This window comes from Zingiber officinale, chromosome 1B (genome assembly GCF_018446385.1).
Source record: "Zingiber officinale cultivar Zhangliang chromosome 1B, Zo_v1.1, whole genome shotgun sequence".
NCBI lineage: Eukaryota > Viridiplantae > Streptophyta > Magnoliopsida > Zingiberales > Zingiberaceae > Zingiber > Zingiber officinale.
The window spans coordinates 126,816,155-126,837,051 of record NC_055986.1 but is presented as its reverse complement, the minus strand read 5'-3'; the positions used below and the strand labels follow the sequence as shown (position 1 = coordinate 126,837,051).

The 20,897-nt window shown below is 39.3% G+C and overlaps 3 protein-coding genes across 3 annotated transcripts; 1 reads left to right on the top strand and 2 right to left on the bottom strand.

The window, feature by feature from the left end:
* Positions 1-192: 192 nt before the first annotated feature.
* On the bottom strand, positions 193-839 carry LOC121978001 (defensin Ec-AMP-D1-like). The gene is made up of 2 exons (XM_042530399.1): positions 682-839; positions 193-579 (listed from the first exon to the last, which is right to left on the bottom strand). Exons 1-2 carry the CDS (start codon positions 743-745, stop codon positions 401-403), a joined length of 243 nt encoding a protein of 80 aa, XP_042386333.1. The 5' UTR covers positions 746-839; the 3' UTR covers positions 193-400.
* Positions 840-14,853: 14,014 nt separating this feature from the next.
* Positions 14,854-15,475, bottom strand: LOC121977973 (defensin Ec-AMP-D2-like). The gene is made up of 2 exons (XM_042530373.1): positions 15,344-15,475; positions 14,854-15,238 (listed from the first exon to the last, which is right to left on the bottom strand). The coding sequence occupies exons 1-2, from the start codon at positions 15,405-15,407 to the stop codon at positions 15,060-15,062; spliced, it is 243 nt and encodes an 80-aa protein (XP_042386307.1). The 5' UTR covers positions 15,408-15,475; the 3' UTR covers positions 14,854-15,059.
* Positions 15,476-19,741: 4,266 nt separating this feature from the next.
* Positions 19,742-20,703, top strand: LOC122041938. The gene is made up of 3 exons (XM_042601833.1): positions 19,742-19,962; positions 20,044-20,194; positions 20,611-20,703. Exons 1-3 carry the CDS (start codon positions 19,742-19,744, stop codon positions 20,701-20,703), a joined length of 465 nt encoding a protein of 154 aa, XP_042457767.1.
* Positions 20,704-20,897: the final 194 nt, after the last annotated feature.

The following is a 20,897-nucleotide window of genomic DNA, read 5'->3' as shown; positions in this document are numbered from 1 at the left end:
GCTTTCAGGTTTAGTGATTCTTTTGAGTTTTTATTATATAATTTTGTGTTTCTCATAAGCATTTTGGTTAATTAAAAAGAAAAAGACAGAAAAGTTAAATTAATTACATCAAAAACCAGTCATCGTTTCATAATCCATGAGAAACCAGCCATTAATAGAAGGAGAAAGAAATCATGGGAAAAGAAATACCAATAAACCAAACAGCAAACATGATATTGATTATTGATCACCATAAACGCTGCATGACACTGCAAACTAAGTAGCCTACTAAGTTCAAACAAGGACGAACTGCTACTATACCAGTGCGACAATGATCTTACTCTAAAATCTTAAACCCCAACGACGACATCACCAATTCGTGTTGGCTCTTGGTTGATCAGTTATAGAGCTTAATAATTATTTAGCAAATCTTGGTGCAGTAGCATTTGCGGTTGAGCAGGGTACCACGGCATACCCCTCCCGTGAACGACCCCTCCGTACGGCACACGTTGGCGCAGTTGGGCGGCCTCACGCACTGCCCCACGAACTTGTGGCTCTGAGACTCGCATGTCCTCGCCACCACAACCCTCGTCCCCATCTCTGCGTCCATCAGTGTTATTCACGTACATAACAATCAAAATATATATAGCCATCAACATATTGGCGTTGATCAAGAGAAGAGAAAATTAGAAATTGTCTAACCAGATGACAGGAGAAGGAAGCAGAGCAAGAACAATGCAGGAAGCATTCTCTTGTAGGACTCCATCGATCTGATGAGAGCAAAAGAAAGCCAGAGGAATTGCGAACTGAGGAGTACGCTATAGGGGCTGATCGCTGATGGGTACTGAAATGTTGAAGTTAAACAGACTATTTATGCTTTGTTTCCATTGGATTCCTGGCCAGCTTTCGGCTGCTTTGTGAGACATCTCTGGCATAGGCGCCGTGCTGTGGCTGTATTGCTCTGCGAGGGAAGACATGCACTGAAAAGATTCCTCGTCCTAGCATTGAAGATTGCAGAGTCGTCACGTGAAAGCTGAGAAATTTGCTGGGTTTTGTCTTCGTAATTATGGGCATGCACTACTAAATACAATGCATATGTTTATTTAAAAATAATAAATCTAAAAATTTCTATGGTTTCTTTATTTCAGTTTTTAATTAAAATGTAAATGCCTGACATCACGTTAATTATATCTTTATATTTAATTTCAATACTTAAGAGAGATTATAAATTATCTCTTTAAAAATCAAGAAATAAAATTTTATCCAAAAAATATAGCATATTCACTAGTAAAATATCTATCTTCGGGAGATCCAGCCCAATATAATCTGCATCATTGTAGACAATCAACTCATGTAGAATAGTACCTTTAAGATATCGAAAAATTCTTTTAATATCTTCCCAATGATGTTCAGTAGGATCATTCATAAATTTACAGGGATGATTCACAGCGAAAGCAATATCAGGTCGTGTAATGGTGACGTATTGTAGGGCACCAACAATGCATCAGTAGATCTAGGGTCAAATATTAAAGAGGAGGATGAAGGTGCAGTGAAACCATCTTCAATGATTGATGTGAAGATAGGACGTGGACCATCCATTTTAGCTCGTTGTAGAAATCCAATAGTATATTTGCTTTGAGAGAGAAGTCAACCTTCAGAATGTGAAAGAAATACTATGCCAAGGAAAAAAATGAGCATTACTAAGATCCTGAATTGAAAACTCCTGACGAAGAAGACGGAGCAAAGTAATAATGTCATTTTAATTACTACTAGTTATTAATATATCATCCACATGTTAGTTAGAGCTCTAGAGCCAATCATTTGATGATTATATGGACTCATTGTATCATATTCTTGTATATTAATAAAGACATTTGAATTTTGGTTATTATACTTACTTGTATTGGTGCCAAATAAACTAAATATAATAATGTCCTTGAGTAGATGGTTCTCACCTATATCAATCGGTTAGTTGAACCGATAGTGAGATGATATAGGGAACACTACTCTTAATCATTCCTAGTCGAGTATTAACATTCAGGGACAATGTTAATGCAATAAGACTAGCATGTAGGTCAACTCGATGACTTGATCTTACAAGTCATGGATATAGAGATATCAAGTTGACACATGGGTATACATTAGAGAATGTATACTGAATGACCCGCCATGACAAAGTATCATGGATCGTTATATGAGTGTCATATACTTTCTCATGTGGCTATTAGCATGACTACTAGTCCTTAGACCTGAAGTCACCATAGATCCCTACATAAGGAGTTATGTACTTTGGTTTCGTCAAACGTCACCCGTAATTGGGTGGACTATAAAGGCGATTACTGGGTATATAACAAATTATGCAGAGGGATGTGAGTGATGTAGATGTGATCTATCCCTCCTATATGACGGGAGAGACATCGGTATTCTTGATAGAGTGAGACCACGAAGTGTATGGCCATGCCTAAATGAGTCAATATGGGATATTGAGCTCATTTGATTTAGTGAGTCTACTTGGAGTTCAAGATTTAGATTGGTCATAGGATGACACGGTCTATGCCTCACATTGATCAATCTAGATGTTTAGGATAGAAGGACACTCGTCATATATTGTGAAGAGTCACAATTAGTAGTCACAAGGTGATGTCGGATCTCGACATTCTTGTAACTTGGGTAGTAATGATGTGTTGCTAGATACCGCTCATTACTTATGCTCCTAAATGGGTTTAGGGCATTGCCAACATTACAAGAACCTATAGGGTCACACACTTAGGACAATTAGATGGAGATTAGGTTCATATGATGAACCAAGAGGATTAGATTCATTTGATGAATCAAATTGGATTAAGAGTAATCCTAATTGGGCTAACTTGAGTTCGACTCAAGTTGATTCATGTGTTCAATGAGTCTAATTTAGATTTTGACTCATTGAATCAATTTAATTAAATGAATTAGATTCATTATATTAAGTTGGCTTGAATCAAATGGTTGGATTCGATCAACCATGAGAGAGATTAAGTCAAGTTTGACTTGACTTGAGAGGAAGATGAAGAGTCAAGTTAGACTTGACTTTATGCCACATCATTGGTGAGTTGGCATTAAGTGGACCAATGATGATGCTCCACATCATCATGGTTACTTAAGTGAAGTGCCACCTCATGGGAGTTACCAAGAGTTGTGACTCTTGGTATCCCATGGAGGTTACAAACCACTTAATTAGATGAAAAGAGTTTCATTTTGAAAGTGTAACTCTCATTCAAGTGATCTTCCTCCTCCTAAGCTCTCTTCTTGCTCCTTCTCTTCTCTTGGTCGTGGGTTCCAAGCAAGGAGGAGGGGGAGAGGGAGAGCTTGAGAGGAAGAAGGAAGAAGATACACACTTGAATGAAAAATGAATTCCCATTCAAAACCAAAAGTGGCCGGCCACTTCCCATAGTGTAACTCCCCATTAAATGCAATTAATGTGAAGTTATTAAGAAAATGGCTTTGTAACTTCCATGAGGTGTTCCTTTGAAGATCTACTGTAGATCATAGTTTGAAACTCGTACTCGTATTTTTGAATGTTTTTCTTCGCACGAGATCCAGTGGCTAGGGGGTTTCGGGGTTTCCGCGACGCGAAAAAGCAGTTTTCGCGGCCCGAAAAACCCATCACCACATATATCAGAACAAATATTAAAAATTCCTCATTATATTTATAGAATAGGGAAGAGTCAGTTTTTGAGCTAGAAAATCCCTAAGTATGAAGTCAGGTAAATAGATGATAAATCATGCACGAGGTGTTTGCTGAAAACCATATATAGATTTCTGAAGTTGACACATATGTGTTGGAAGTTATGGGTGGATAAATCCAGGTGGTCGCTCTATATAAATAGTTTCTTCAAGGTGTCCATGAAGGAAAGCATTGGAAATCTCTAATTGTCGTATCAGCCAATTAGAGCTAACAACTATAGATAGTAGTAATCTGATAGTTGTAATTTTGACGATTAAACTAAAAGTATCATTGAAGTTAATACCTAATTGTTGATTAAAGCCTTTAGCAATAATGCTAGTTTTGTAACGTTCAATAGATCCATCTGCACGATACTTAATGCGGTAAACTCATTTAGAGCCCACAATATTCTCCAACGTTGCATTGTGAAGAAGAGCATCAAATTCTGTAGTCATCGCAGCATGCCAATTTAGATCTTTGACCACCTGTTTAAAGCTAGAAGGTTCAACAAAATTTGAAGAAACAATAAAAGCACGTGGAAGAGGATAACGAGTGGAAACTAGTTGATAGTGTGTATAAATATCGCTTAGAGGAAGCATTTGCCGAGGAGTATCATCATCAAAGCTACTCAGAGATGAGTGGTCAGATGGATGAAAATTAGAACTAGAGAGTGAATCACCACTAGCCATTGAGTCTATAGGAATATGTGGAGGGGGCCGGCACTAGGGGGCCGCTAAGGTAGCGGATCTACCTTTTATAGGAATATGTGGAGACGGAGTAGGACCCATGATACTATCTCCTCTTATACTTTCAATATGTCCTGATGAATTAATATGTGGGGATTCTAGTATATTAGTTAGTGATATTAGATAGGTGCCTTGATTATTTGAAGGACGTTCCGAGGTAGCAACTGCAAACGGAAAAAGGGATTAATCAAAAGTAACATGTCGAGAAATATATATCTGCCCGGTCGAAATATGGAGGCAACGGTACCCATAATGCAAATTACTATAACTAAGGAAAACACATTGTAGAGAGCGAGAGTTTAACTTTTATTTAGAGTAAGTTCATAATCAAGGATAACATGCGCAACCAAAGATATGAAAGAAAGAGTAATCTAGAAGATGGTTATAAAGTCTTTCCAATTGACACTTATTTTGAATTAGTGGAGTAGGTAAATGATTGATAAGGTAGACTGTGTTTTGGACCGCATCATCCCAAAATTTAAGTGGAACTAGGGCATGATTAAAAAGAGCTAAGGTAATTTCAAACACATGATGATATTTTCTCTCAGCGGATTCATTTTGTTCAGGAGTGTGGGGACAAGAGACTCGATGAAGGATGCTAGAGGAAGTAAGATGACGATGAAACACTTGATATTCTCCACCCTAATCAGAATGAAAGGAGAGTATTTTACGATCAAAATAACACTTAACATGCTTTTGAAAACGATAAAAAATATCGAAAAGATCAGATTTTCTTTTCATAGAAAAAATTCAAGTGAACTTGCTAAAGTTATCAATAAAAATAATATAGTAAAGAAAACCCTGATTAGAAAAAATAGGAGTAGAAACTCATATATCAGAGTGAATAATTCCCAAAGAAAAGCTAGAGTTATGAGTAGAGGATACAAAAGGTAGTTTATGAGATTTTGCTTTCATGCAAGCTTTACATACATGAGATAATAATGCTAAAGAAGTTGATAAACTAAAAATAATGTCTTGAATAAGACGTAGAGACGGATGACCAAGACGTGCATACCAAGAGAATTTGTTTGTGCGTTCTCCAATAAAGGTTTTGAGAGAGGTGGGTTGAAGATGATAAAGACCGTTTTTAGTGTCCCCTTGGAGTAGAATAGTTCTTGTCGCGGGATCCTTCACAAAATAATGATGAGAATGAAATTCAAAAAATACATTATTGTCAAGAGCAAATTGACGTACAGAAAGTAAATTTTTAGTAATAGAAGGAACATGAAGAGTGTTGCACATGTGAAAAGTACGACCACATGAATGAAAGGATGTGTTTCTAATGCGAGCAATTTGTAAACCTGAGTCATTGCCTATTTGTACCACGTCAGGTCCATGATAAGGTGAAGCTTCTGCAAAAATATCATACTCCAGTATATGATGAGTCATTCCAGAATCCGAATGTCATCCCGGGGTTTCAAGAACCGATGACGTTGCATTAGGAGGGATGGAGAGTGAGAATGATCCAGAATGAGATGATTTAGTAGTAGATTGCCAAGATAAGGGAGGGGGTTGATTTGATGATGCAGGTCCTCAAAAATTTGAATCGTATCTTTTATAATAATTTTGAGCATAATGACCATAGTTGAAGCAAATCTGACAGCATCCTTGACCTCGACCTTGACCACAAACTCTGTCTCTGAAACCTCCAATTTGATTTTGATGACCATGTTGGGGAAGAGATTGATTATGTTATGGAACTTTGCTAATCATGTGTGCCGATAAAGATAGAGAATCTAGCAGCCTTTGAGATTGTATTTGTAGAAGTCTTTCATGAGAAGATAACATACCATGAAGAGTTTCGAGTGATACTTGATCCATGCGAGTCGTCACACTAGGAACAAAGCTATCATATTGAGGGCCCAAATCTGCAGGAACATGCATTAATTAGTAGTTTTAGATCAGAGACCGGATGTCCAATTGCAGCTAGGTTGTTGCAATGGTCTTGACTGATTGCATATAGTCATTGATAGAGACATCTCCTCGTTGCACAGACTGTAATTGAAGACGAAGTTGGAGAGTTCGTACTTGAGAGTGAGATACAAAAGAATGATCAAGTGCTTCCCAAACTTGACGAGAGGTGTTGAGGCCAACGAACATGGGAAGTATAAGCTTAGTAATTGATGAGATTAACCAAGACACGACTAATTGATCCTTTTTTAAATCAAATAGCATAGGATGGATTATCTTTTTGAGGTGCGGATGAAGAACCATCAACATGACCAAGTAAATAGTTATATATCATACTTAAGCTTATCGGAAAAAGAATGAACCATATTAAAAGGGAAAGATCTATTTTGAGATAACATAGGGATCTCAGTAGAATAAAAAAACAGAGCAAAGAAGAAAACAAATATATATATATATATATATATATATTGCTCTATTTTTTTTATTCTGCTTTGCCTTTTTTCTATTTTTTTAATTTTTTCTTGCTCTCTGCTCTACTTGTTTTTTTTTTTTTGCCTTTTTTTTCCGGTCTAACAGAACAAAAAAGAAAAGGGGAAAAAGGGGAAGGAAAAAAGAAAAATGAAGAGAAAAATAAAACGAAGAAGTAACAACTTTGTCTTACTATAATTAACTGTTGGTTAGTCCTAGAAAGATCGTAACGGTTTCACTGTACAAAAATTTTGTACAAGTGTTGGACCTTTCCTAAATAACTTATTGTGTTATTTAGAAGTTAAATTAGGAATCGCAAACATAACTTAACATTATTGATTCCAAATTTAACTTATTTGTTCTTAATAGTTTAGACTTGGATCGCAAGCGAAACTTAAAACTATTGATCCAAATCCACCTACGTTATAAATTCATTTAAATATTAATTTCCAAAATTGGCTTCCAGGTTAAACATGGTGAGGCACAAGACCTTCTTGGATATGGGAGCAATCATCACTTTCTAGACAAAGCCTTTTAAGGAAAGCTAATATTTAATTTCCTTATATAACTCTAGGTTTAACCAAAAAGAACAATCGAATCACAAATTCGAAAAAACAAAAAACACAAACTCGAATAACAAATCCGAAAAACTAGAATCTATTGCCTCTTGTGTTTGGAATTCTAACAAAGAAAAATAACTAGCATGATGCGGAAGAAAATTACTAGTTATACCTTTTCTTTGCAAGCTAATGACCTCAAAATCTTATGTCGTATTCCTCGCCTCGCCTTGGACGTCGTGTGAGCGACAATCCTCCAAGATGAACACCACCCAAAAGAGCTTCTCTTCCTTCTAGTATTCGGCCACCATCACCACAAAAGAAAAGAGAGCAAAGGGAGAAGAGAGGGAGAGAGGGCCAGCCACCAAGAGAGTCTCCACCAAGAGAATAAGAGTTGTCTTCTCATGAGGCCTCCTTACCCTTTCTTTTATATTACTTGCCTAAGGCAAATAAGGGAAGAATTTTTACAAAAATTAAAATCTTCCTCTTGTTTTTCCTTTTTCCTTTTTATTTTTCCTTTTCTTTCCTCTTAATTGAATCAATCACCAAATTAATGATTGGCTTGATTTAATCTTGGTCGGCCCCTTGCTTGGGCACCAAGCAAGGGTGGCCGGCCACTATAAGGAAAGAAAAAAATAATTTTTGTAAAAATTTTACAAGCCTTTATAAAATTTTACAAGTTCTCTTTTAATTTCTTAAAGTGGATGTTAAAAAAGGAAAGTTTTAAAAATTAAAATCATATTTTAAAATTTAAAACTTCTCTTCTAAAAAATTTCATTTTTTTTAACATGGTTACAAAAATAGAAAATTTTAATTTTAAAACTTCTCTTCCTTTTTTTTTTTTCTAAAACCATGAAGATGGTTAAAAAGGAAAGTTTTAAAACTTTTAAAACTCTCTATTAAATCATGTGACCTAATTCAAATAAGGAAAGTTTTTAAAATTAAAATATCTCTTTTAAAACTTGTAGTTTTCTACAAAGAGAAGATTTTAAAAATTCAAACACTCCTCTTATTTGAATTAATTATGGCCGGCCCCTACTTGCTTGGTCACCAAGCAAAAGGGCCGCCCCCCATAGAGGAGGATGTGGCCGGCCCTTGCTTGGTCACCAAGCATTGGACCGGCCCCCTTCTTGGACACCAAGATGAGCTTATATTTGGATGGACTTGAGGCTTTAATGAGGCTACGACAGAGACCTAGACGAGAAATTGGTTTTGGCCTTCCGATGAGCTTGAGTATCCCGTGTTCGCCCCGAACACACAACTCAAGTTCATCAATAATAACTCATTCCACTAGAGAGTTATTGTTGCACTACCGCACCAATCCCAAATTATATTTATGGGCTCCTTCTTATCATGAGTGTATTAGTCTCCCTGTATTTAAGATAACGAATGCCCACTAATTAAGTAAGTTACTGACAACTCAATTAATATCTAAGTCCAAGAGTAGTACCACTCAACTTCATTGTCATGTTGGACTAAGTCCACCTGCAGGGTTTAACATGACAATCCTTATGAGCTCCTCTTGGGGACATTCTCAATCTAGATTACTAGGACACAGTTTCCTCCTATAATCAACAACATACACTATAAGTAATATCATTTCCCAACTTATCGGGCCTATTGATTTATCAAACTAAATCTCACCATTTGATAAGTTAAAGAAATAGATACTAAATATATATGCTTGTTATTATATTAGGATTAAGAGTACATACTTCCATAATAACTAAGGTCTTAGTTCTTTTATTAAGTCAGTATAAAAAAGAACTTACCTAGAATGGTCCTACTCAATACACTTAGAGTGTACTAGTGTAATTTATTAGTCAAGATAAACTAATACTTAATTACACTATGACTTTACCAATGGTTTGTTCCTTTCCATCTTAGTTGTGAGCAATTGTTTATAATTTATAAAGAACTGATAACATGATCTTCTGTGTGTGACACCACACACCATGTTATCTACAATATAAATTAATTAAACAACTACACTTTAATAAATAAAATATAGATATTTGACCAATGTGATTCTTTTATTTCAAAAATAAATGTTTACAAAAGCTAGACTTTTAGTATACACTCTAACATTAACATTGTCGAAGTTGCTATCGTCGACGGAAAAGAGTTGTTAATAAAAGGAGAAGAAAAGCTACTGCTACCGAAGTTACTGTTGTCGACGATGATATCAAACTTAGATGTAGAAACTACTATAGCTGCTGTAATACAAATTCAGAAAACGAAAATTGGAAGGAAGAGAAAATGACTCTAATACCATGTTGAAACTAATAGATGAAGAAAAGAAATAGAATAGAGAATAATTTTTTGATTTGTATTTACTAAAGCTAATAGGCTTATTTATACAAGTTGTCCAAACAATAATGTAAAAATTAAATATGACATATAATTTATAAGTATAAAAATAAATATAATAAATTTGAAAGTATTATTTTTGCTATTTGATTCATGTCGATCTTATTTGTGATGTCAAATATAATAAATCTCAATTGATTGAAATCAATTCGAGATTTTTCTCCATTATTGTCATAAGTATTAGCCTATAAATAGGATATATAATGATTGATGAAAGTGTAAGAAAACTTATTTTTTATCTTCCTTGTATCCTCGACTCACCTATTTTTCTTATCAATGGTATCGAGTGAGGTTTCGAAGAGAGTTATATCTTCCGAAAGTTTTGTACAATCTACCATTCCTCGATTTGAAGGTCACTATGACCATTGGAGAATACTCATGGAGAATTTTTTAAGATCTAAAGAATATTGGACAATCGTGATTTCTGGAGTAGCAAAAATGATAGAAAGTATTGCGCTAACAGATGCGCAATTGAAAAATCTTAAAGCAAAGAATTTCCTTTTCTAAGCTATTAATCGCTCAATTTTGAAAACCATTCTCTGCAAGGGTTTTACCAAAGATATATGAGATTTTATAAAAAAGAAGTACCAAGATACGACAAGAGCTAAGAGGCAACAACTTCAAGCACTTTGTTCGGAGCTCGAAATGCTACGAATGAAATCAGGAGAATCAGTTTTAGATTATTTTTCAAGAACGATAACAATCGTCAACAAAATGCGGATTCTTGGCGATAAGACAGAGGATGTTCTCATCATTGAAAAAATTCTTCGATCTATGACACCAAAATTGAATTTTGTTGTCTGTGCCATTGAAGAAGCAAATGATGTAAGTCTACTTTCAATTAATGAATTACAAAGTTCATTATTAATTTATAAGTAGAAAATCAATCAATATGAAAAAGAGGAGCAAGTATTGAAGGTTTTATCAGAAAATCACTCTACAAATGGTAGAAGTGATAAAGGACGAAGAAGAGGCTAAGGTCAAGGAAGAGGAGGTAGAAACAACAATGATCATGGAAACTAACAACAAAATCAATACCAGTAAAACTATTTTCAAAGAAGAGATAGAGGATGTGAAAGCCATTATTCTACAACTAATAGAACAAAGTCAGCAAATAAGTCTAATGTTGAATGTTACTGATGTCATAGGGTATGACCATTATAGATCATAATATTATACTAATTTGAAGAAATACAATAGGGATCAGACTAACTTTGCAGAAGAAAAAGAAGTGTCCCTTTTAATGGTATGCCATGAGAAGGAGAAAACTCAATGGAATATATGGTATTTAGATATAAGCTGCGACAATCACATGTGTGGAGAAAAGGATACATTTTCAGGCTTAGATAAATCCTTTCGTAGTTCTGTCAAATTTGGCTTCAACTCTACAATTTCTGTTATGGGAAAAGGAAAGATAACCATACAAGTAAAAGGGGATTCTACCCATATTATCTCTAATATTCTTTTTGTGCCAGATTTAAAGACTAATTTGCTTAATGTGGGTCAATTACAAGAAAAAGGATATGAAATTAAAGAAAGAGTTTGTGAAATTCAAGATGCAAAGTTGGGCTTAATTGCACAAGTTAACATGAAAGCAAATCGTATGTTTCCGCTTTATCTTCATACTACATCACATTCATGTTTTTCATCATATTTGATGATGCGGCATTATTATGGCACTTTCGCTATAGACATCTAAATTTTAGTGGATTGAAAACACTAAAACAGAAGAATATAGTGATCGATCTTCCTCAAATTAGAACTCCTTCTCAAATTTGTGAAGAACGTGTTATTAGCAAACAACATCGTAATCAATTCCCATAAGGAAAATCTTGGAGAGCAAAGGCGGTGATCCTGTCCGAAAGTCAAAGAGACAGAAAGCTGGGGATGTGGCGCTCATGCTGACCTCCTGTGAACTTTGCTCGGACCTACAACACAAACTATGTCAATGCCGAGACAAGGAAGGGGTCCCCGACGTTGGCCCTCTGACGCTCAAGTCAGTCACCGGTGATGAAAAATAAGGCGGAGCAACAAGAAGACTGTAGCACAGACAATGAATATCGCATACCTTCGTCGATGCTTAGACCTTCTTTTATATAGAGCTCTGATAGCACGCGTACATGCTTTCCAAGGTGAGCATGCTTCTCAAAATTTTTCCTGAAAAGACTTGTCAGTAAAGTATCCCTGTCACAGTGCGTTAATGGGCTGAGCATATCTCTGAAATGACAATGGAAGCTTCCGTTGTATGATCTTCTGACAGTCCATGCCCGGTGTCGGCGACACCAACTTCTAAAAGGATATCACTGGATATCATCAGGAGTGTACTGTTAGGCCGAGCGGGTTGACCGTTCAGCCGAAATCAGACGGCTTCGGTCGGTAGACCCCCAGGCTTATAAGCCCATGCGTGTCATCGCATTTGCGCACTTGAAGTGAATTCTTCGACGACGCTCTTGTGCTCCGGTGACATCCTTCTTTTTCGCTACTCCGACAACCTTTCCAGTAAGCTTTCTCCTCGTTGCCCCTTGTTTTCTCATCTCTCGGCGTCTATCCTTCCCTGTCTTCCGAGTTTTTCGGTGTCTTAGTGTTCTAGCGATAATTCTGCCAGTAGATTTTCTGTCCTTCGAATCTCCACCTTGTTTTGAGATAGTGAGTTCTTCACAGCCTCCCGCCAGCATCCCTGGACTCTAGTACACTTCTACCGAGTACCAGTTTGACGCCGACGATGTTGAGAGTCTGAAAGCCACTTTTGAGCTTCCTCCCGAATACGAAGTTATCCTTCCCTCCCCTTTCGATCGACCAAATTCTCCGTCGCCTGGCTGTATTTGCTTCTTTAGGCACCATTTCACCGTCAGTCTATGGTTCCCCATCCACCCCTTCTTTTCCGTTGTGTGTAAATATTTTTGAGTCTCCCTTCATCAACTAGTGTTGAACTCCTTTTGGTTACTGTGTGGGGTGGTGGTTCTCTTTCGCATGCATGACATTCCCCTTACTCCCCGGCTATTTCATTACTTTTATTATCCTAAGTCGTCCGAGCCAGGGACTTTTCTTTTCCAAGCCCGAGTGGGCTTGGTTTTCTTTGATAAAATGTCGACCTCCAACAAACACTGAAAGGAGTAATTCTTTTTTGTGCGATTTCCCTGGCGGCCGGACTTCCCAACAAACTGGTAACTAGACATGGCGACTCAGCCTCCATTAAAGAAGTACAAGAGCCGATCAGACTATCTCAACATAGCCTTAATGTTGGTCGGTCAGAAATACGACATCCACAAGCTGTTGCTGGAGGGTGTACTGTATATCTTCAGCTTGAGTCCGATCCACACCCAGCTCACGTTCAACCTAGGTATACAACCACTTTACTCCTTTCTTTGATTCTAACTGATTTTTCTTCCTTTCGTGCAGCCGAAGTCATGCTGCGCGCACGTCTGGCCGACAAGGCGAAGCTCGCGGATGCCGCGATCAACACGACCATTGTGAAAGAACTGGGGAGCCGCGGCTTGCAGCCGGTCGGCTCACAAGAGGAGTCGCAAGATGAGAGCGAGGCAGTTCCCATTTTGGCCAGTGGCGGGGCGACTGGTGGCTCACAACCTTCTGAACAACAGCCAGTCGTTGAAGTTGAGGGGGCTTTGGGCTCAGCCTCCTCAGTCGAGCCACTGATCAGGCGTAAGAGGCGCCGGGCGGAGCCTTCATCGCGTTCCGCCACTTCGGGGGTGCGGTCCGCCGAATAGGTGCAGACGTCGACCTTTGCTCCCGTCCAAGAGTCCACTGCCCCTAAGTCATCGGATTGGACGCCCTCCCTATCCGGTCTGCCTAAGGGAATGGTCTGTGCGCAGCGGTGTCCTTCCTTCCACCAAAATCGAAGACCAAGAAGTCAGGCATCCGACCGACCTCTTCATCACGGTCGTCCGGGCGGGCAACTTCTGCACAGTCAGCCCCGAGCGTCCAACTCCACATTACAACGATTCTGCACCTGCCGACCAAGGAGTGGCGCGAATCCAGCGCCGAGCCCTGAGCTCCGGAGCACCAAATTATCATCCAAGGGTCGCTCGTCAAAATATAGGAAGATGCCCGGGCCCGTGCGACGGTGATGCCTCCGGGGGCACTCACAGACAGCCACACCCAGATGGCTACTGGGGTGAGTTTTGTATTTGTATAGTTTACTTCTGATCGGCGCTTATATTCACTTTGTTGTTTGCAGTACTAGGTGGAGAGCCTAGCTATGTGCCAAAGGCTTACATTTTTGGAGGAGGAAGTGAAGAAAATGAAGGTGTAGAGGGGCCAATCCTCACCGCTCAAGAACAGACGAACGCCGAGGTGGCCAAACTTCGAGCCATCTGGAGAAGAGCAACAAACTGCTCGAGGCCGAATGGGAGAAGAGTTTAGGGTAGGCCACTCTTCTAGCTCGGCTCAATAAGTAGGTCACCACCTTCGACAATAAGATCAAGTCGGCCAACGTGAGGAAGAATTGGGCCATCGAAGACCTCGAGCTGAAGAATAAGGAGGCCCGGGCTCTCGCCCAAATACTAAGGAAGCTGAGGACTTCTTAGTCGCCGAGCAGAACAATCTGAAGATAGATATTAGATAGATAGAGGTTCTGATACCAGAGCATTCAGTATGATCTAGCAATGCAAATTGAACTTCTACTGTAGTGTCCATGTGTATTATTCATCCGTTCTCTCGGATGGATCTAGTGACTAGCACATGACATGAGGTGTTGCTATCATAAAGTCTGGGATTCGAATCTCGGCAAAGCCGAGGTAAATACCTCCCTTATGTGTTAGTTATTATTCCAAAGGCTAGTAGTCGCCTGTGATTTACCTCCTCCATGTTGACTATGGAATGGATTGACGGGGGCATCACCTTTTGCCACTATATGTATCCTTCATCTGATAGGAAGTGTTCTTGGTAACAGTAGTATAATTAGTCAGCTTTTAGGTTTAGTGATTCTTTTGAGTTTTTATTATATAATTTTGTGTTTCTCATAAGCATTTTGGTTAATTAAAAAAAAAAAAAAGACAGAAAAGCTAAATTAATTACATCAAAAACCAGTCATCGTTTCATAATCCATGAGAAACCAGCCATTAATAGAAGGAGAAAGAAATCATGGGAAAAGAAATACCAATAAACCAAACAGCAAACATGATATTGATTATTGATCACCATAAACGCTGCATGACACTGCAAACTGAGTAACCTACTAAGTTCAAACAAGGACGAACTGCTACCATACCAGCGACAATGATCTTACTCTAAAATCTTAAACCCCAACGACGACATCGCCAATTCGTGTTGGCTCTTGGTTGATCAGTTATAGAGCTTAATAATTATTTAGCAATTCTTGACGCAGTAGCATTTGCGGTTGGGCTGGGTACCACGGCATACCCCTCCAGTGAACGGCCCCTCCGTACGGCACACGTTGGCGCATTTGAGCGGCCTCACGCACTGCCCCACGAACTTGTGGCTCTGAGACTGGCATCTCCTCGCCACCACAACCCTCGTCCCCATCTCTGCGTCCGTCAGTGTTATTCACGTACATAACAATCAAAATATATATAGCCATCAACATATTGGCGTTGATCAAGAGAAAATTAGAAAATTAGAAATTGTCTAACCAGATGACATGAGAAGGAAGCAGAGCAAGAACAATGCAGGAAGCATTCTCTTGTAGGACTCCATCGATCTGATGAGAGCAAAAGAAAGCCAGAGGAATTGCGAACTGAGGAGTACGCTATAGAGGGTTGATCGCTGATGGGTACTGAAATGTTGAAGTTAAACAGACTATTTATGCTTTGTTTCCATTGGATTCCTGGCCAGCTTTCTGCTGCTTTGTGAGACATCTCTGGCATAGGCGCCGTGCTGTCGCTGTATTGCTCTGCGAGTGAAGACATGCACTGAAAAGATTCCTCGTCCTAGCATTGAAGATTTTGCAGAGGCGTCACATGAAAGCTGTGAAATTTGCTGGGTGTTGTCTTTCACAATTATGGGCCTGTACTACTAAATACAATGCACATATTTGTATATCCAATCCAATTGAGTAAACTAGTTATACTCAATCTGATTGAGTTTGTACTCATCCAGACGTTGATAGGCGGGATCAAGATTATCCCTCCGCACCCTACAAAGATAATATGCGTTGCTCTGCTTTGGCAGATTCAACAACTACATGTGATCGAGGTAGTGATGGGTATCACGGCATGGTAGACATTTTGAGTTGACGCGATTAAGATCTAATCTATCGTTGATGTGTATCATATACGCGATTAAGATCTAATATAATCGTCAATGCACTAATTAATTACTCTACTCTAGCATGCATCACATACACACACAAGCAATTAATTAAACTGTGATTAGGTCATGACCCTACTACGATCTTCTCAAGCCAATGAGAAGATCTTGAGAAGATCAGACGGTCAACCTAGGGTCAACAGCTTCTCTAAGCTCCTCCCTTTGACCACAACGTGTTGCTCGTACCCTCCTCGTAACTCCTCCTCGAGTGGACCTTTCACAGCTCCATTTTGTACATTACAAAGATGAAACTCGAGTTACATTCGAGTCTAAACTATTTTACAACAGGAAATAAAATAGAAAGGCACGACGCGTAGGTCGCAATCACACAAAATGACGCGCATGTCATATTATGAATTACAACACATGTAACCAATCCAATTGGGGTTTTTTTTCCATGACCATCACAAATCATACATAATTCTAAATTATGTATTTTATATAAGTTTCTGTGATTTTATTACTGTTTTTATGATTTTATGAGTCGCAACTTCCCGGCGATCCCGTTTAGCGATTTTCAGGCGTGATCGCAGGACAATGCCCCTTGCGGGGTTAGGGGCAGCACCCCTTCTCACAAAATAAGTCTCACGAGTGTTCCACGACTATCTTACAGCGCCTTTAGCCGCTGCCCCAAAGCATTTTGGGCGAGACCTTACCGTTACGGAAGGTGGTTCTCGGTAGTCGAAGCCTATAAGTGTTCAAACACTTGTTGTTTCGCTTCTACGAGAAAAATACTCTTAAAAATCATAAAATTAATAAAATCACAGAAACTTACAGAACTATAATTTTTCATAAAATTAAAATAAAAATAAGTACATGTTCGCACGTGGCTCTGATACCACTGTTAGGACTTTCGAGTCGCAAAAACTGTTTTTTATGTTGCGGAAACCCCGAAGTCCCATGCCACCGGATTCGTACGAAGATTAAAAGAACAAAAATTTCATGTACTTGTTTTCTAACCTAGATCTACACTAGATCTACATGTTAAGGAGTTTATACCTTTGATGTGAAGCCCTTTGCTTATCCCGCTGGTCCAAGGTTGTCGGATCTCGAGAGTGTTCAAGTGGACACTCCTCTATATGTATGCACACGAACAAAAAGGTGGAAAATAAACCTTAGAGTGTGCTAGAACTCTTGGAGGTTTCGGCCAAAGAGGAGGAGAGGGAGAGGAGAAGAAGCAAGGAGGAAGAAGATGAAATCAATGAGCACAAAAAATTGTAACTCACACAATCATAATGTGGCCGACCACTTCATGAGGAGTTTTAAACTCCATGGAATACCAAGAGTCACAACTCTTGATCCCCCTCATGAGGTGACACACACATGTACTGTCCTTGATGATGTGGAACATCATCATTGACCCACTCTATGCCAAGTCACAATGACATGGCTTTGGTCAAGTCAAGGTTAAGTCAAACTTGACTCTTTATCTTCCCTCTTAGGTCAAGTCAAACTTGACATCTTCTCTCCCATGGTTGATCAAATCCAACCATTTGATTCAAGCTAACTTAATTTAACGAATCTATATTCATTGAATTAAATTGATTCAATGAGTCCAAGTCTAAATTAGACTCATTTAACACATGAATCAAATTGAGTCCAACTCAATTAGTTTAATTTGGATTACTCTTAATCCAATTTGGTTCATCACATGAACATAATCCTCTTGGTTCATCAAATGAACCTAATCTCCATCTAATTGCCCTTTGTGTGTGACCCTATAGGTTCTTGTAACGTTGGCAATGCTCCTAAACCCATTTAGAAGTATAAGTAATGAGCGGTATCTAGCAACACATCATTACTACCCAAGTTACAAGAATGTTGAGATCCAACATCACCTTGTGACTACTAATTGTGACTCTTCACAATATATGACAATGTCCTTCTATCCATGATATCTAGATTGATCAATGTGAGGCATAGACCATGTCATCCTCTAATCAATCTAAATCTTGAACTCCAAGTAGACTCACTCTAATCAAATGAGCTCAATATCTCATATTGACTCATTTGGGCATGGGCATGCACTTAGTGGTCTCACTCTATCAAGAATAATGATGTCACTCCCGTCATATAGGAGGGATAGATCCCATCTACATCACTCACATCCCTCCGCATACTTTGTTACATACCCAGTAATCGCCTTTATAGTCCACCCAGTTACGGGTGACGTTTGACGAAGCCAAAGTATGCAACTCCTTATGTAGGGAACCATGGTGACTTCAGGTCCAAGGACTAATAGTCATACTAATAACCACATGAAAAAGTATATGACACTCATATAACGATCCATGATACTTTCTTATGGCGGGTCATTCAGTATACATTCTCTAATGCATACCCATGTGTCAACTTGATATCTATATATCCATGACTTGTGAGATCAAGTCATCAAGTTGACATACATGCTAGTCTCGCCGCATTAACATTGCCCCTGAATGTTAATACTTGACTAGGAATGATTAAGAGTAGTATTTTCTATATCATCTCACTATCGATTCAACCAATCGATTGATATAGATATGAACCTTCTACTCAAGGATGCTATTATACTTAGTTATTCGGCACCAATACAAGTAAATATAATAACCATAAAGAAATACCTTTATATATATATAAGAATATGATACAACGAGTCCATACAACAATCATTATATGATTGGCTCTAGGGCTCTAACTAACAGGTATCGCTTGATTTTGCAGCAGGATGAGCATTGATGAACAAAAGTCTCGATGAAGCCGAAGAGATAAAAGAAAATGTGGCGTAGAACCACCATCAATGGACATCTGAAAGATCCAGTGGCTCTTTTACGGGAAACCCAATTAAAGCGTCAGGGAAATTCGACGTAGATGCAGCTACATTGATGTCTGCAAAGTCGGACGCTCTGACAAAGAAATTTGAAGCCATGGGAAACAACACAGCTAATGCAATAGAATGTGTTTGCGACATTTGTGGAGGTATGGATCACGCTCAAGACACTTGCCCCTTTGGGCCGATACAGGCACAGATGAACCAACTTGAGCAGTGTGATGCAATAACCAACTACAATCAGAAGCAAAATAATCCGTACTCCCATACATACAACCCTGGATGGAGGAATCACCCCAATTTCTCATACTTGACTAATCAGGATCAAGGACCAACACATCAAAATTATCAGCCTAGGCAACAAAGCCACCAATCTGGGCAACATACCTACCAACAACAGCAGCCTTCACAACTGTCCAGGATTGAGAAGATGCTTGAGGAAGCTCTCTCAGAGCAAAAGGAGATGAGAAGCGAGATTAAACAACTGACTCAGAGGCTGGAAAACTCTGAAAAAAACCAGAAGATGCAAGACAGCCAGATAGCTCAGATAGCTCAGTCTACCTCAAGAGCACAGGGTACATTCCCAGGAAAATCATATTTAAATCCAGTGGAACATTGCAACCGCATTGAGCTGAGGAGCAGACGTATTGTGGGAGATCCCCAAGTCACTACTCAGAAGGAGCTTGACTCAGAGAAAGCGCCCTCTCTCCTGCTGCCAAATCAGACTCAAAACAGGGATGGAGAAGAGGCTACTAAAAAGGTTGAAGAAGCTCTTCAAGCGGCCCCATAGAATCAGATGATCCCTTTTCCTCAGAAGCTTATAACATCCCAGAAAGACGAAGAGTTCAACCGGTTTCTGAAGAAGATCAAAGAAATCTGCATAAAAGTACCACTGATTGATGCGCTGCACTAAATGTCGAAATTCGTAAAATTCTTAAAGGGAATTCTATCTAATAGGAGGCAAAAAGGCGACTTCGAGACTGTTGCACTAACAGAGAATTGCAGCGCCCTCCTTATGGTGAATTCTCCATCGAAGCTCCAGGATCCAGGAAGCTTCTCCATACCGTGCAGAATTGGTCCTGAACTCATACCGAGAGCTTTCTACGACTTGGGGGCCAGCGTCAGCCTACTTCCGTACTCTTTATGCAAGAAGCTGGGCCTCCAGAACATAAAATTGACCACTATGACACTGTAATTAACGGACCACTCATGTAGATACCCGATGGGAATAGTGGAAGATGTGCCAGTTGAAGTGGGTGGGTGTATAGTTCTCACAGATTTCATTATTTTGGATATGGAAGAAGATCCTAAGATACCGATTATCCTTAGAAGACCATTCCTTGCCACAGCTGGAGCCATCATAGACGTAAAAAGTCACAGGTTGTCCTTGGATATTGGTAAATAAAAGATCGAATTTGATTTATTAGATTCCTCCATCTGTAACTCCTCTCCTCAGGGACATTTTTACAAGATCAACATACACAAAGTTGAGAAGTGCAATTTCCATGAGAGTTCCCCTCCAGCAAACAACACGAAATACATTTGTCCTGCACTAGCGAAACTGAGGGCGCAGGCTGGAGCATCAACCCTAGGTGGGGAGCTGTCTCTCCACGGGTTCAGTCCGCATTAACAGAAACGGGGGTCGAGCTAAAGACCTAAAACAAGCGCTTCTTGGGAGGCAACCCAAGGGTTTTCTTATTTTAAGTTCATCATTCCTTTTTGTCGTTCTATTTCTTTAGTGACTTTTAGTCTAGTATTTTATTTTGCGTATTTCATTTTCAGGATGTGTATAGCCTCCACGAACTGGCCATGAGCGCTTTTCATGGGCGTGGAGGCGATGGAGGAGCCGAAATGATGAAGAACGAATCACTTTGAGCTTAAGGGAGCAGCCGACCGTGTGACCTCACACGACCGTGTGGAGCCAACGTGGAGACTAAAGCCACGGGCCGTGCAAATCTGCACGCCCGTGTGGTTTGAGCAGAGAAGGAAGAGGCCAGGGCCATGCCAATTGGCACGACCGTGCAACCTTGCCAGAGTAGAGGAAGATCCGGGCCGTGCCAACTGGCATG